Source organism: Colletotrichum godetiae (assembly GCF_030913485.1).
Source record: "Colletotrichum godetiae strain CBS 193.32 chromosome Unknown BDP55scaffold_20, whole genome shotgun sequence".
NCBI classification, from domain to species: Eukaryota; Fungi; Ascomycota; class Sordariomycetes; order Glomerellales; family Glomerellaceae; genus Colletotrichum; species Colletotrichum godetiae.
The window spans coordinates 209,277-223,427 of NW_026851268.1; the positions used below are offsets into that span (position 1 = coordinate 209,277).

Genomic DNA, 14,151 nt, shown 5'->3' on the forward strand with positions numbered 1-14,151 from the left:
CAATCGCCTGCATCTTCTGGAACGTCGCGCGCACGGATCACCCCACCCACACACGGGTGGTGTGGCCAAACTTTTCCCCTGCCCTAATTGTGAAAAAGAAGAGGCGCCCCGCCAAAATTCTTGTCGCTTGCTCTTCTTTCCCCTTCAACCCCATCATCATCCAACATCTACCGTAAGCACCAGATTACTGGGAGATATCGCCAAGATGTCGAAAATTACGGTTGCCAACGTCCGCACTCAGGTCTCTGAGCTGCTCGAGTACTCTCTCGAGACCAAGAAGCGCAACTTCCTTGTCAGTCCACTCCCTCCAGTCCCTTCAATTGAGGGCCCCTTCATTTGAGCGCATCATTCGTGCGACCGAAGGTAGAAGCAGAATCAGAACCAGAAAGCTAATACCCCTCACAGGAGTCTGTCGAGCTTCAGATCGGCCTCAAGAACTATGACCCCCAGCGTGACAAGCGTTTCTCCGGCACCGTCCGCCTGCCGGTCGTCCCCCGCCCCAACATGAGCATCTGCATTCTCGGTGACCAGCACGATATCGATCGTGCCAAGCACGGCGGTGTCGACGCCATGTCCGCCGACGACTTGAAGAAGCTCAACAAGAACAAGAAGCTCATCAAGAAGCTCGCCCGCAAGTACGACGCCTTTGTCGCTTCCGAGACCTTGATCAAGCAGATCCCCCGTCTCTTGGGTCCCGGTCTGTCCAAGGGTATGTTGACCACCACTCAATCATTTATCAAATCTTGTAGCCCTGTCTAACATTCAATGCAGCCGGCAAGTTCCCCACCCCCGTCTCCCACGCCGACGATCTCTCTGGCAAGATCACCGAGGTCAAGTCCACCATCAAGTTCCAGCTGAAGAAGGTTCTCTGCATGGGTGTCGCCGTCGGCAACGTCGGCATGACCCAGGAGCAGCTGATTGCCAACATCATGTTGGCCATCAACTACCTCGTCTCCCTGCTGAAGAAGGGCTGGCAGAACGTCGGAAGCTTGACCATCAAGGCTTCCATGTCTCCCCCCAAGCGCCTCTACTAAGCGCAGCCCTCTTCTGGGACTTGTGTCGGTGTTTCTTCGCGAGGCGCCCTTGCACTAGGTATCGAGTACTGCTCGGGTTGGTTATGTCGATGGCTTAAGTGCTTATTCGCGTAACGATATACCCAAAGGTGGGAACAACTTTGTTCAAGGACCTTTCATAGGAAGCTCTGCGCATGGATTAGGAGCCATTCAATACAAAATCATCCTCTTCCAATCCATTACACATGTCTCAATATGCATCAGTGAAACGTGACTATCATAAGATAGTGCTTGTTAACACGGGGTTGCCAAGCCCCAGTCTAGGCATGGTTGCTAAATGGGGTGCCCAATGTGTGATTTCGTATACACAGTAGGGACTCCTTGCCAACTAGCTAACCGTCGAAATCCCTAAAATCCTCCCTTACACACAACGCTCGGAGTGTAGGGTAGGGAAAAGCTCGAAAGGTAAAAGTTTTCCTGATGGTGATGATGAAGAGTGCTTGAAATACACAGGGTTGCCAAGCCCCATTTTCGGCCAGTTCGCTCGCAGCGGTAAAAGCAACAGCCCAAGATGAAGACCGTTGCCATAAATCCGAAGTGCGAGCTCATCGTCAAGTCGTCGAAGAGAGAAGTTAATGAGAAAGGGCGCATCGCCGCAGGATTTCAATCAAACACGATGCCCAATCAAGTCGCCAAACTCAATCTTTGGCGCGAGGATAGAGGCCGCACCCTTGGCAGCCCTGTCGGCCTCATGGTTGAACTTGCGCGGGATCCACCAAAAACGAACCTTGACGCCCTTGTCGTGGAGCCTCTCGACGTTGAGCAAAAGTGCCTCCCACAGGTCCCGATTCTTGACGGGCTTGCCGGTGCTGCTGAGACGCCACCCCTTCCTCACCCACGCGCGCGCCCAGTCCGTGGCGCCGTTGACGACGTACGTCGAGTCCGTAGCGATGACGATGCTCCTGAACCCTTCCGCCGACCACGCCCTGTACCGCAGCGCCGCGACGGCGGCGCGCAGCTCGGCGCGGTTGCTCGTGTGGCGGTACGTCTTGCCGTCCGGCCCTTGGTCCTCGAGCTTAAAAGCCACGCGGCCACTCTGGTCGTTTGCGTAGACAGGCTTGAAGATGAAGGCGGAGCCGCCGCGGGCGGTGGCGTCGGCGCTGCCGTTGTTGAAGCAGGCGCCGTCGGTGTAGATTAGGGCCTCGGAGGTGTCGTAGCGGTTGATAAAGCGGAGGACCGGGGGGGAGAGCCTCATGCAGCGGCCCGAAGGGAAGAGGTCCTCGGGCGAGAGGGGCGTCTTCTTCTTGCGCTGGCCGAATTTGGTGGGGAACAGGGTGCCGGAGAACTCCATTCTCTCGCAGAGAGGGTCGGATGGCGTCGGCTGGAGGACGGGGGCGGGCTGCGGAGTTGCTTCGGGGGCGGCGACGGCGGCGGACTTGTTCGTGAAGCTATTCGAGGGCAAACAGGCGCCGATGAGGAAACGCTTGACCTCCCTGGGTGGCGTACCGTCGACGAGGGGCAGCATATCATCATCGGTGTCTTCGTCCAGGTCTTCGGCCCAAGTAGGCCGGAAGGACGCTGATGGACTCTGGGATCCGCCCGCAGCAACTCGCTCAGGACGGCCGTATCGGCTCTTCGCAACCTGGTCGAAGCTGACATCCCTAGGCACGTGAGAGTTGAAGTCGTAGCCAAAGAGTTCGTCGTCCTCGTCATCCTCGTCCTCGTCATCCTCGTCCTCGTCCTCATCATCGCAGTCGAAGCTAAAATCGAGACAGCATTTTCCACAGGTAACCATCTGGTGAGGTAGACAAACGGTGATCTCTCGCCCGTTGGGCAGCACCACGCGATCAATCTCCGGCCAGGCCATTGTTGCGCTGCAATCAACTCCCTGGGCTGAGGATAGAGGGAAGGGCGTGATACTTTCAGCAGTTAAGAAAGCTGAGCTCGGAGCTTTCGTTTTATCTCGGGGGAACTGAGCGGGGGCAGGTTCAATGAAACCCTACGAATCTTCTCCGTCAGGTAATCACTAACTTAGTGGTGGCTTCCAGAAGGACAAAGCATGACAGAACCTGCCAAATTGTCACAACATTCTTTGTTAGCTGAGCATTGAGCTTCAACAGCTGAGGATGTGTTCGGTATCATAAGAAGCTTTGATGGAGCTCATCAGCACGTTACACGTCAGGTAGTGCCGATATGTAGCTACTAACCGGGATGTGCTTGAGTAGTTTATTGTGCCTTGCAACCTGCAGCAGGTCTGGAAGATCCCTTTTTCTCCGCACGTTCCTGTGGAGAGTTTGCCGAGAGCATTTTGTCAAGTAACAACTCTTCAGGTGTAAACACAACTTCAAATCAGTAGATGCACAGCATGACATTGTTTTAGCAGCATGGGTATATTGACAGTTTCATCAGAAAGCATGGAAACGAAAGTACTAGCAATTGCAAATGATGGATTCAGCTGCATTCGCAGGCGGCGCACTCAAAACACCCAACCACCGCAGAGGATATCCATCCCCCGTAAGCCAATATATAGCCATGCCTAAAGCCAATTGAAACGCACCCGCAACAATGAAGATGAGACTTTTTGTACACTCCTGCCCTCAATCAGTCGCTCTCGTCGATATCCATCGACTCCTGGGCGGCCCTCCCACGCGTGCTCCGCGCCGACGTCCTCGTCGCTCTCGGGGCAGGCTTCTCTTTGGCTGCAGGTCGGGCTGGCAATTTAGTCTTGGCTGCTGCTTTCGATGCTGCTGCTGCCGACCTGCCCTTGCGTCCGTTAGATTTGGGCGGTGGCGTAGCTTCTTCCGGCTCTTCCTCGTCATCTGCTTCAACTTCCTCCTTTTCTGGTTCTTCTGTCGGAACGTCCTCGACCTCGGACAAAGGGGAGTCATCACCGCTGTCGTCCGCAGCAGCTGTTGGCTTCTTAGACTCCTCGCCATTTTCTTCCTCTTGGGGTTCCGAGAGAACCGAGGAGTCGTCATCATCGTCCGACACCTCCTCACCCGTCTGTTCTCCATCCTCATTCTCGTACGTCCACTTGCTGACACCATCCCACATCTCACGGTCGTCGTCAGATGAGTCGCGCTCGGTATACTTTGATACAGTAGTGGTAGCAGCACGACCGCTGCGTCTCCGGTTTTCCAACGGGATGTCAGACTCGCGGCGTGGGGCCTTGACCTTCGCCGGCTTCTTGACCTTCTGCTTCTTCGGCTTTGGCTCCCTCGGTGCCTTGGGCTCCTTGACCCTCGGGGCTGACCTTGCCTTCTTGGCAGGATGATGGTCTCCGCGATCATCTGTGGACTTTCTCTTCTGTAATGGTGTAAGCCGAAAAGTCCAAAGGACATGGGAGAGGGGGTCAGCTTACCTTCTTTCGATCAATTGACTTGAAGAGACCATCCAATTTCTCGTCAATCTCTGACGGCAGGTACTGCTTTTCGGCAATCTCCTGGGCAACCTGGTGTGAAGGCAACGCAGTGTAGAGGCCGATCGGCAAGCCGACCTTACCCGGGAACGCTTGGAAACTCCAATTCTTCCTCTCCTGCCATTTCCTTACAACAGCCTGGGCCAAATCGCTGATAATGTAGAGGTTTTCGCTCGCCTCTGGGCTGATGGCATCGCGAGTCTGCTTTACCCTCTCAGCGTACTTGTAGATGAGTCCCAGGTTGTCTTCCGTTGCCACATTCGTGAGATAGTACAGAATATAGCGGCCATGGTCCGCAAGGTCACTGGCGTATGAGCTCAATTCCTCCTCACTGGCATCGTCAATATTCTCTGGCTTGTTGAAGTCGGGATGGTGAGCCAGCAAAGATATGAGTCGCCCCATAATCGCCTCCATAGGGCGCTGTTCACTCGCCTCCAATGCGCGAGCCCGAGATCGAATCCAGGTCTCAACGCGCTGCTTCAGATCACTGTTTGGCTCGAATGCCGTCAAGAAGATGACGGTGTAGAAGCGTGTCCGAAGCTTATTCTGTACCAGATACTTTTGGAGCTTCTCGATAAAGCCCCGGCGGACAGTCAATTCGGTATCCTGGGCCGTAAACGCGAGACGGTTGAAATCAGCCGGTGCCAGGAAATCGTCGAAATGCTTAATGGTGCATAACTTCAGCAACAGCTGAGCTGCCAGCAGGCGAAGTCGCGACTTGTGGTGATTGGGCGTATCCTTCGTCTTGCAGAGCTCTCCTCTCTTTGCGACCAATGTCTTGAGCAGCTTGAAAACAGGTACAGCCTTCTCTTTGGCCTCTTCGACATCATCCATACTACGCAGTCGGTTGACGAGAATATGCAATGAGAGGCACTTCGCTTGCAACTCCTCGTCCACGCTGGCGTCATCCACCCACTCGGGGTCTTTGTCTGATGCGTCTGTTCGGACCTTGAGCAAAATTTGCTGCACCGTCATGTTGAGGATGTCATCGTCTGAATCGAGGGTGATCTTGGGCACTTGCAATTCCAGCTGTGCAACAGACTGAAGCTTGTTGAGGAAGTGCGATGAGCCGTAGGTCCAGTCTTCCATGATCTTCTCCAACAAGCTGGTCGCACTGACCAGACCCTTGTCATCGCCCTTGGCCAGGAGAATCTTGATGGCATACTTGGCAGACTTCACAGGCCGTCCATACAAAGCGTAGCTAACAAGCGCCTGTGAAAACTTTCGGTCTTGAGGAATCTCTTCGGGGTACTTTTTGGAGTATGAGGCACAAGCTTTCAGGGTATCGACAACGTTCGAGTCGTTCTCGTTCGTCTCCGTGGGAGCTTGCTCTACGAGACCCTTGCACAGCCCTCCCACATGGGTCTTGAAAAGCTCAGGGTTGCGTTGTGAGATTTCGTTGAGAATCTCATGGGATACGGAGCCCAGGCCGTCCTTGTCGTTCCTAGAGTAATCGAGAATCGTTGCAAGGTGGCTGCGGTTGAACAACAAGCAAGCCGACCGGTAGAGAAGCGGCAAAAGCGTGTCCAGGACAGTCGAGTTCTGGCTTGCATTGGTGCGCTTGACCAGTTCCTTGATGGCTTGTCGAACCGTCTTGTAGTCGCTCTCGGCACTGACTGAGAATTTGACGAGCTGATAGGCGCGTCGGTCATTCGCATTGGCGAATTTCTGGAGGTCGGTCTTCACTTTGAAAGGGTCTGGGAAGAACTGTACGATGTACTGCACTGTTCTCTCCAGGTTCGCCGTAACCTTCGAGCGATTGTCGTCAATCACACCTCCGTTGTAGCTCTCGCACTGCTTGACAAAGGCTTCAAGCACCTGGGCAAACTGAGGTTGCCGACCTTGCATAGCCATGAAGGCTCTCTTCGCCGCTTGATCCAGAGACTGGGTAAGGAGGAGAATTCTTTCCGCACGAATGCGGTCCTGGTCAGCAACGCCTGCGCTCTGAGAGCTTTGGGATGTTCCTCTGGTGTTTTTAGGCGCCTTAATGGGAGGATAGGACAGAGGTACCAGGCACTCAAAGAGTACACGATCAAGGAGGATGTTGAGCTCGGAGTCGTTTGCGTAAAACGCGTTGAAAATGCGAGATGGAATTCCAGACAGGGCAGCAACGACGCTCTCCTGCCCAGCAGCCAGCTCTCCCGACCCAACGGCCCAGAGTTTCGCGAGCAACGTCATTGCATCGACCCGAACAGCAGTGCGCTTGTCTCTACAACGGTCGGCAAGACTGCTGAGAACAGAGCCGTCCTTATCCACGCCGCCTGGCGCAGCCAACTTGGAGATGAAGTCGCGGAAGCTAAAGAGCTCCATCACTTTGACGGCAGCTAACCGGACCTTTTCGTCTCCATCGTTGAGCTTCTCTCCAAGATGCTTCACCAATTCGGACTGTTCCTCGCGACTAAGACCAATCCCGCCTGCTTCGGTGGCCAGAATGTAACCGACAGCGTTGGTCCAAGCTGCTCGAATGGTTGCCGTCTTATCGTTCCTCCTGCCCAAGAAATGGTTGTATGCGGAAGAATGAGTTTGCGCAAAAGACTGGGGCGAAAGAGGTGTAGTGAGGACGCTATCGGAGATCTGACTGGGGGCCTCATCGGCCAAGCGCAAGGGAGGGTACTGAGCAGGGTCCAACACGGGTGGCGGGGGTGGTCCAGCAGCACCAAGTCCAGAGATCATATCTCCAAGCGTCTCGGTGGCCAGCTGTCGAAGATCCACATTGTCGGCCGATAACTCTGCCTCGACCTGTGGTATGACATTTTGCAGAACGGATGGCGATGCACGCCAGAGTTCTCTGATGAGATAGTGGGCCTTCCTGAGTTCCTTCAATTCTGCATCGGTGGGACCCCTAGGGGCATCCTCGTCCTCTTCGTCTTCGTGCGATTTTCCAACCGTCTTCGCCGCGAATCGAGATGCGTCGAGAATGACATCACTGAAGTACTGACTTACATAGTGTACCATCTTCTCCGTACACACATTGCAGATCTCCTTCGCCATGATGTACGCAGGGGGCTCGTCCTTCGGCAGCAAGGTTGACTGGTTGCCGTTTTGCTCGCTACGCTCTGTGCGGCTCTGGAAGCCGCCCGGGGGTGCTGCTCTAAGGAATTGGGCCATGATTACTTCAATGACCTTGGGGTTCATGCCAGACGCCTCGTCAACCAAGGCAATCAGCATTTCTGTCATGGTGTTGCCGACCTCCTTCGAGACACCCTCTTCTGGACCCGAGTTCGAGCTTCCAGACACTCCATCGAAGAAGACTGAAAAGAGCTTCAGGAGCATGTCGTCGGCACCGTCGATGTCATTGATTAGGAGGATACTTTTGACGTCGGTCAGAGCTGTCAACACATATTTGTGCTGGCTGTGATAAGGGTGGGTTTGGTCGCTCAGCGAAGGGAAAACGTGCGTAACGACCAGATTGAAGAACATCTGTTGAGCTCGTCAGTGGGAGCTCTGGGTATCTCGATGGCATTGGCTTACCTTGGTCTGATCCGCAGTGAATGGCGCGTCGGGCGCACACAGGCGCAGAATGTCTGCGATACACACAGCCGCGTACGCCCTCACGCCCTTATCCTTGTGGGCTAGCAGATTGCGTTGACCCAAAGCATGAGCAACATCATTGAGAGATTCAACATCCGTAGTGTCCTGGTCCAGACCCCCAAGCTCCTCGGAGAGAGCCTGCAGACGGTTCAGAAGCTCGGTTGTGGGGATAGGTTTTCCGGGCTTCCAAGTCAATTCTTCGTCGAATTGAAGGCTGGCAAGCTCCTCTCCTTGTTCCTCCTCAACCTCGACCTCCTCTTGAGGTTCATCGCGAGCGCGACGACGCGCCATCTTGGAAGGTGTTCGGTGGGCGTTCGGCAGGTGACGTGTGGTGAAGCGGGGAAGATAATGTGTCGATGCTGTCGTCGATCGACTGGAACGTGTCAGGAGTCGATGATGCGCGCGTGGCCTAAGTCATGGATAGAATGTCGCGCGTCGCGTGCACGATGGAAGTACGCGGCAGATGTTGTGAGTACGCAGAATTAGAGACCAATTGCGGTGGTGGCGACGAGAAGAGGGATGAAGCTGGTGCTCTCGGTGTTGCGACGAAATTGGATGGATGGGAATAGTCGATGCGTGTTACGCGCCCGCGCCTGCAGTTCGTCGGGGTTTCGCGTGCTTACCTGAGCTGAGGGAGGTAGCACGAGGTACCTGCTCAAGCTCCAGCTGTATCATCCCTGCCCGGTCGTGACTTTTGCGTGGCCCCGGCGCAAGCAGGAGTGGAGCTGTGGCTGTGATGCCTCGGGTGGCTGATGACGGATGTCACCGTTCGGTGCTCAACGACCTGTCTCCACTAGGGCCCGGTGGTGGACTTCGTGATCCTCTCTGTCCTCATGATAGACTAGATCGCGGTCGATTCAAAGATGCCTCACATTTAATTCGATTTATATTAGAAGAATAATGTTCAATTCATTCAGTGTCTTTAGAGGATGCAATCAAAATAGTCACCAGTAGCGTCTTGTCAACAGACTGTGGCCTCCAGCAGAATCCAAGACGTTGCAACTTGAGCAGGATGGACGGCTACAGCAATGGCGGCGTTGGAGCCTTGGGCTCAAGTCTTTCTCTTGATGTTTCGCTATCCCAGATCCTGTGAAGTTGTACACGATGGTAACGACCACCGCTAGTCCTTTGCTCAGACGACCACTTCTTGGAAAAGGGGGGGAAGAGCTGGACGGTCAAGTATCGTTTTCCTTCCAGCCGATAGTAGATATGTTGCTCGCAGGCTGTGAAACTGCAACAGGTGCCAAACAAATCATGGTGATATCCATATTCTGTAAGTTAGCTCGTTCTACTACAATTAGGTACCTACTCAAAATTCAGCAGCTGACAAGCAGCTTCGATGCCAGCTTGTGTGTGTTTTTCTTCAGTTCGAGCCATGTCGTTCAGTGATATACTACAGAGAGGATCCTTTCAATTTTATAGTTACGAATGAAGTCAGGTCTTTCCTGTTGTTCTTGTTGGTTTTCCGTGACGAAGTTGAGCCTCTAGGTCATACCTAGATGCCTGAGATCGTGGGAATCTTAAGGGGCAAGTTGAATGAAAATATTTCTGCCTGCAAAGCCTTTCTTCACTAGGGTACACTAAAGATTGACATCATATTCCTGGCTTATATTCCAGTACTTCCTTAATGCCCTTACAATGTCTCATGGCGACAGTCCAAGTCTTGTTAGTGAATGCCTAGCAATGACTTGACGGTTAGGGATTCAAGTAGTAATTCAAGTAGTTCATTTCACATATATCTCCTGGAACTGCTACCGCATGTAAATCTGATCCTTCTTATGCCTTGAAGGTCAAAACTCCTTGCTCCGAAAGCCTCAGATTATCTAAATCACCCGGCCAGCTGCGGGGCAATCGATCTCCTGACCGAGTATCCCACTACCTCGACCGGCTGGGAGGTGAATAAATATCCCAAGAGTATACACCCTCTCACCGACGCACCCCGTTTTTGCATCCTGTCTGGGCCTCACGCTAGTTCACCCGTCTGCCTCTCTCAACTCCCATCCATCCCGATTTCGAAATCCTCTTCTTCTTCTTCTTCTTCTTCTTCTTCTTCTTCTTCTTTTTCTTCCTCTCTCACCCACCCACATCACGAGAACGCTAATCTCGCAGCAACTTTCGTTCGCCCACAGGCAGATTTAAGGTACGTCGGCGTCTTCTTCCCGAGTATTTGATTCTTCTTGTTCTGCTTTTTTCTTTTTATGGAATCATCTCTGACGCGATACAGCACGCTTCGCAGCACCTCTCGTTCGTCCGATCGACACTCTCTCAACCATCCCAAACTTCAGCGTAAGTCGAGATCACCAGCATCACGAGTCTCATCTCTACCGTCTCTGAGACGATTGAGAGATAACTTCTGTCCTATTTCCTGCCTACATTTGCCCTCATTTTCCCTTTCCTAGTGTTCAGTTTGAGAGATAGGGTCAGGCGATCCCATTTCCCTCGATCTTACAGTCTTGCGACGTCAAGAGGTACTCTGAGTGCAAAAACACTCATCTTCACTTTCCTCTCCTTCGATTTTCGGGCAGATCGAATTTTCCAGAAAAAAAATCAGATTCTCCCTCGTTCCTTCCTCTTGTCTGGACTTTGCACCCCTCGGTACAAATTTTTGCCCCCCAACTTGCCTTTGTTGACGTGCTGTTTTTCCCACCCACATCTTCTCGCGGTTCTTCTCTCACTGAGCCACTCACTCCCACTTCTACCTCTTCACCCCTTCAACCTCTCTTTTCCACCCACTTCACTCACTTTTCTTCATCACCAACTGACGGCAAATATTCTTTTGCAGACAACACTCACTTGTCACTATCACCATTCTTTCAAGAAGAGTAAGTCCTATCTCGTTCGCGTTCCTTTCATTTGTTTTCACGCTGGTCCTCTTTTTTGCGCTTGGCGATTTCCAAAAAAGATTGGTATCGCCTCTCTCCAGGTTCAGATCGCACTTGCTTGACTTGTCGCTTTCTTTTTCCCTACTACAGTCTAACAAAGTCCCAGATCCAGTCATTGTTCAAGAACAAGCTCAACGGACGCTCTCGCTTGACATCATGATGCGTAAGTCCCCCTCTCTTTCAAGTCGGAGGTGTCAAAAATCCAACTTACTGACAAAAGAAACAGCCAAGCGTCCCAACAACGACTATCGCGATCACCGCGGTTACTACCGCGAGGATGATGACCTCACTGTGACCGAGGGCGCCATCCAGCGTGAGCGCAAGGACTGGAGCACTTATCGCAAGACCGATCCCTTCCTCCTCATTCTTCTTGCCGCGCTCATCGCTACCTGCATGGGCGGTGGTATCGCTATCGGCATTTACTGTAAACATCCCCTCTTGAGCGTCTTTTCATTCTTCTCTTTCATTTTGCTAACAATGAAATTCATCAGATGCTACTCGTGGCTCTCCCAACTCTCAGGTTCCGACCTCTGACTCCCATGTCGTTGTCCCTCGTTCCGCCGGCATGAACTACAACGTTCACGGCTTCAATGGCACTCAGACCCACGGCATCAACTCCACCCTCTCTGGCTTGGCTACCACTGGCACTCCCACTATCTGCGAAGATGATGCCGATGAGACCATCACCGTTACCCAGTTCCTTGGAAACAACAAGACCGCCTCTGTTGACACTACTATCACGACCCACGTCCAGATGACTCTCACCCAGACCCTTCACAAGTCTCCCATGGGTACCACTGTCTCGTCTGCCAAGCCTGTCAACACCACTCTTCCCGGCTCTTCTGTTGTCACCCAGTAAGTTCTCCTCAGCTTTCCCTTTCCTTCTGCTTCCAAAGTCCAAATTGCTCATTTCCTTTTCAGGTCCATTCCAGTTGTCACCGAGGTCCTTACAACCTCTGTCACTGAGACTGCGTACCACACGGCCACCGCCCACCAGAGCAATGTCGTGTCCGAGTCCTCCGAGTCCCTCGAGTCCTCTGAGTCTGCCATCGCTTTCACGTCTTCTGTTGAGAACGGGCCTCCCATCATCGTGACTACCGGCGGCTGGCTCCCAACTGAGAGCTCTCACCCTGAGATCACCTCGGTCTTCCTTACCAAGACCCTGACCCAGACGCACAAGACCACAATCCATGGCGCTCCCTTGATCTCTACCGGAGAGTTCTCTTCAACCACCACGGTTACTCCCACGACTGTCGTCAAGTCCACCATCTACGTCACTGCAGGCCCCCTGAGCTCTACTACTCAGGCCCAGTGCTCCCACAAGGTTGAAGACCACACCGTCTACGTCACCGTCATCGAGACCTTCACTCCTGGCGCTGCCAGCTCTTCTTCGAGCGTTCAGTCCAAGAGCTCCAAGGCCTCCTCCAAGATGTCTTCTTCTTCTTCGGTTTCCCCTTCCACGGCCACCGACACCGTCTTGGTCACCTACACCGTCACGATTGACAGTCTGTACCCCCCTACCACGAGCCCCGTCATGAGCAGCTCTATCTCTAGCGAGAAGACCTCCTCCACACTCGTTCCCGCCTCCAAGTCGACCATCGTCGTCACCCAGGTGGCCACCCGGACCGTCATCGTCTCCATTGGACACGGGACCACTGTCTCTTCCCAGCTCGGCCACGCCGGCATTCCAATCTTTACCTCGCTTTCCTCGTCCGGAACCGCCCAGGCTTCGACCGCCACGGACGTCGTCGTCTTGACCAAGACGATCACCTCCAACGTGTTCAAGACCGTCAGGGCCTCGTCTTCTTCGCACTCGGCCGATGTCCAGACAGATACCCAGACCTCCATCGTCACCGTCACTGCCTCCCCTTCCAGCGCCTCCCCCTCCAAGTCATCTTCCCAGTCTGCTGAGTCCATTCTCACCACGATCTACCTTACCGATCGCGCAACCCAGACTGTCACAATTGGAGGCATGGCCACAGTGACCGTCCGCCCCAAGCCGTCTAGCACCTTCTCCTCGTCGTTCTCTAGTCCCTCCAACTCCACCAGAACCGAGACAAAGGTCATCACCGCGTCCGCGTCCAGAGTCGTCCACACCTACACCACCACGGTCAGCGGCCAGGTCTTCACGTCTCTGATTACCGTCTGGAAGAACGTCACTGCCACCGCCACCGCGACCCTCAGCGGCAGCGCCTCGTCTTCTCTTGCCTCTTCGTCCACCTCTCACGTGGGCAGCGGCAAGAACACGACCGTCACCGCGACCGCCACGTCCGTGGTCGAGGTGCCCATTACGCTGAACACCACCATCACCATCACGGGAACCCCCATGCTGCACCCCACCGCCCCGAGCCCCTTGGCCCCCTCCGTCAACGGCACCGCCATGACGTCGTCTACCCGCCACGTCCCCACGACCTACCACTACCCCACGCTCTCCTCCGCGACTGTCACCGAGCAGCCCAAGAGCACGAGCACTGTGGTCGTCGTCTCTGGCACCGCGGACAAGCATGCTGAGGGCATCATGGGCGGCTGTAAGGGCTGCACCACCTGGCTTGCCATCTCTGTGCTGGGCCTGATGGTTCTACTCTAAGAAGAGCAAACGCTTACCTTCTCCATTCTTTTTGTGTGTTTTTCTTTCTTTAGTTTTTACCTTTTTTGCGCTCATGGTTCTCCTTTCACTTTTTCGATTGGAGAACTGGCATCAAGGAAAAAACTCCCCTGTTTTTTGACGCTTTTCTTTTTACTTTTCTCATGGATGGATGATTGATACCCACTTCATCACGGAACGATAACGATTACGGACGGAACTCTTTCTCATGCGGTTTCATGGATTTGGTACTTTCGGCACGGGGAGGAAATTGCACAGAAGTCCTTTCTTTTCTTCATTTCATGATTTGGAACCCGCTAGGCTAGGAAAACTTTCTGGGTGTTAAGGAATAGTTTTGAGGTTTGGAGAGGGATCCGAGGTTGGAAGGGAGGATTGGGTTTAGCTTGCATGGACCAGTGCCTAAATAATACCAGCACGAACCCATTATTCCACACTTGATGACTTGATCTCTGTGATTTATGTGTTGTGATGTGTTTTGATGTGTTGTGAACGACGACTTGAAGAAGTGGTCTGCCACAAGATTCATATGTCAGCCCAAGTACTACCAGCCCAAGAAAGTCTTCCACAGTCCAAATCCTTAAACGCAACATGAAGAACGCTTCCTGACAAAATACAGTAGTGAAATCGCATTTCATTCATTCTCATAATCTATCAATCTAAAGCCCCACCCTCTACCTCCCATCACCAAACCCCTCCCTCAGC

At 53.4% G+C, this 14,151-nt stretch overlaps 4 protein-coding genes across 4 annotated transcripts; 2 read left to right on the forward strand and 2 right to left on the reverse strand.

Annotated features, from left to right (window-relative positions):
- Positions 1-59: 59 nt before the first annotated feature.
- Positions 60-1,252, forward strand: BDP55DRAFT_663410 (ribosomal protein L1p/L10e family protein). Its single transcript, XM_060574881.1, has 3 exons — positions 60-292; positions 406-709; positions 772-1,252. The coding sequence occupies exons 1-3, from the start codon at positions 206-208 to the stop codon at positions 1,032-1,034; spliced, it is 654 nt and encodes a 217-aa protein (XP_060429675.1). The 5' UTR covers positions 60-205; the 3' UTR covers positions 1,035-1,252.
- Positions 1,253-1,680: 428 nt separating this feature from the next.
- BDP55DRAFT_728511 (ribonuclease H-like domain-containing protein) lies at positions 1,681-2,880 on the reverse strand (the record flags this gene model as incomplete). The annotated part of the gene is made up of 1 exon (XM_060579446.1): positions 1,681-2,880. One exon carries the CDS (start codon positions 2,878-2,880, stop codon positions 1,681-1,683), a length of 1,200 nt encoding a protein of 399 aa, XP_060429676.1.
- A 434-nt stretch (positions 2,881-3,314) lies between these two features.
- BDP55DRAFT_663414 (armadillo-type protein) lies at positions 3,315-8,542 on the reverse strand. Its single transcript, XM_060574882.1, has 3 exons — positions 7,903-8,542; positions 4,375-7,851; positions 3,315-4,319 (listed from the first exon to the last, which is right to left on the reverse strand). The coding sequence occupies exons 1-3, from the start codon at positions 8,251-8,253 to the stop codon at positions 3,615-3,617; spliced, it is 4,533 nt and encodes a 1,510-aa protein (XP_060429677.1). The 5' UTR covers positions 8,254-8,542; the 3' UTR covers positions 3,315-3,614.
- Positions 8,543-9,600: 1,058 nt separating this feature from the next.
- BDP55DRAFT_631869 (uncharacterized protein) lies at positions 9,601-13,431 on the forward strand (the record flags this gene model as incomplete). Its single annotated transcript, XM_060572339.1, has 9 exons — positions 9,601-9,627; positions 9,686-9,857; positions 10,092-10,102; positions 10,187-10,248; positions 10,745-10,784; positions 10,935-11,007; positions 11,071-11,268; positions 11,336-11,699; positions 11,766-13,431. 9 exons carry the CDS (start codon positions 9,601-9,603, stop codon positions 13,429-13,431), a joined length of 2,613 nt encoding a protein of 870 aa, XP_060429678.1.
- Between the last annotated feature and the right edge of the window lie 720 nt (positions 13,432-14,151).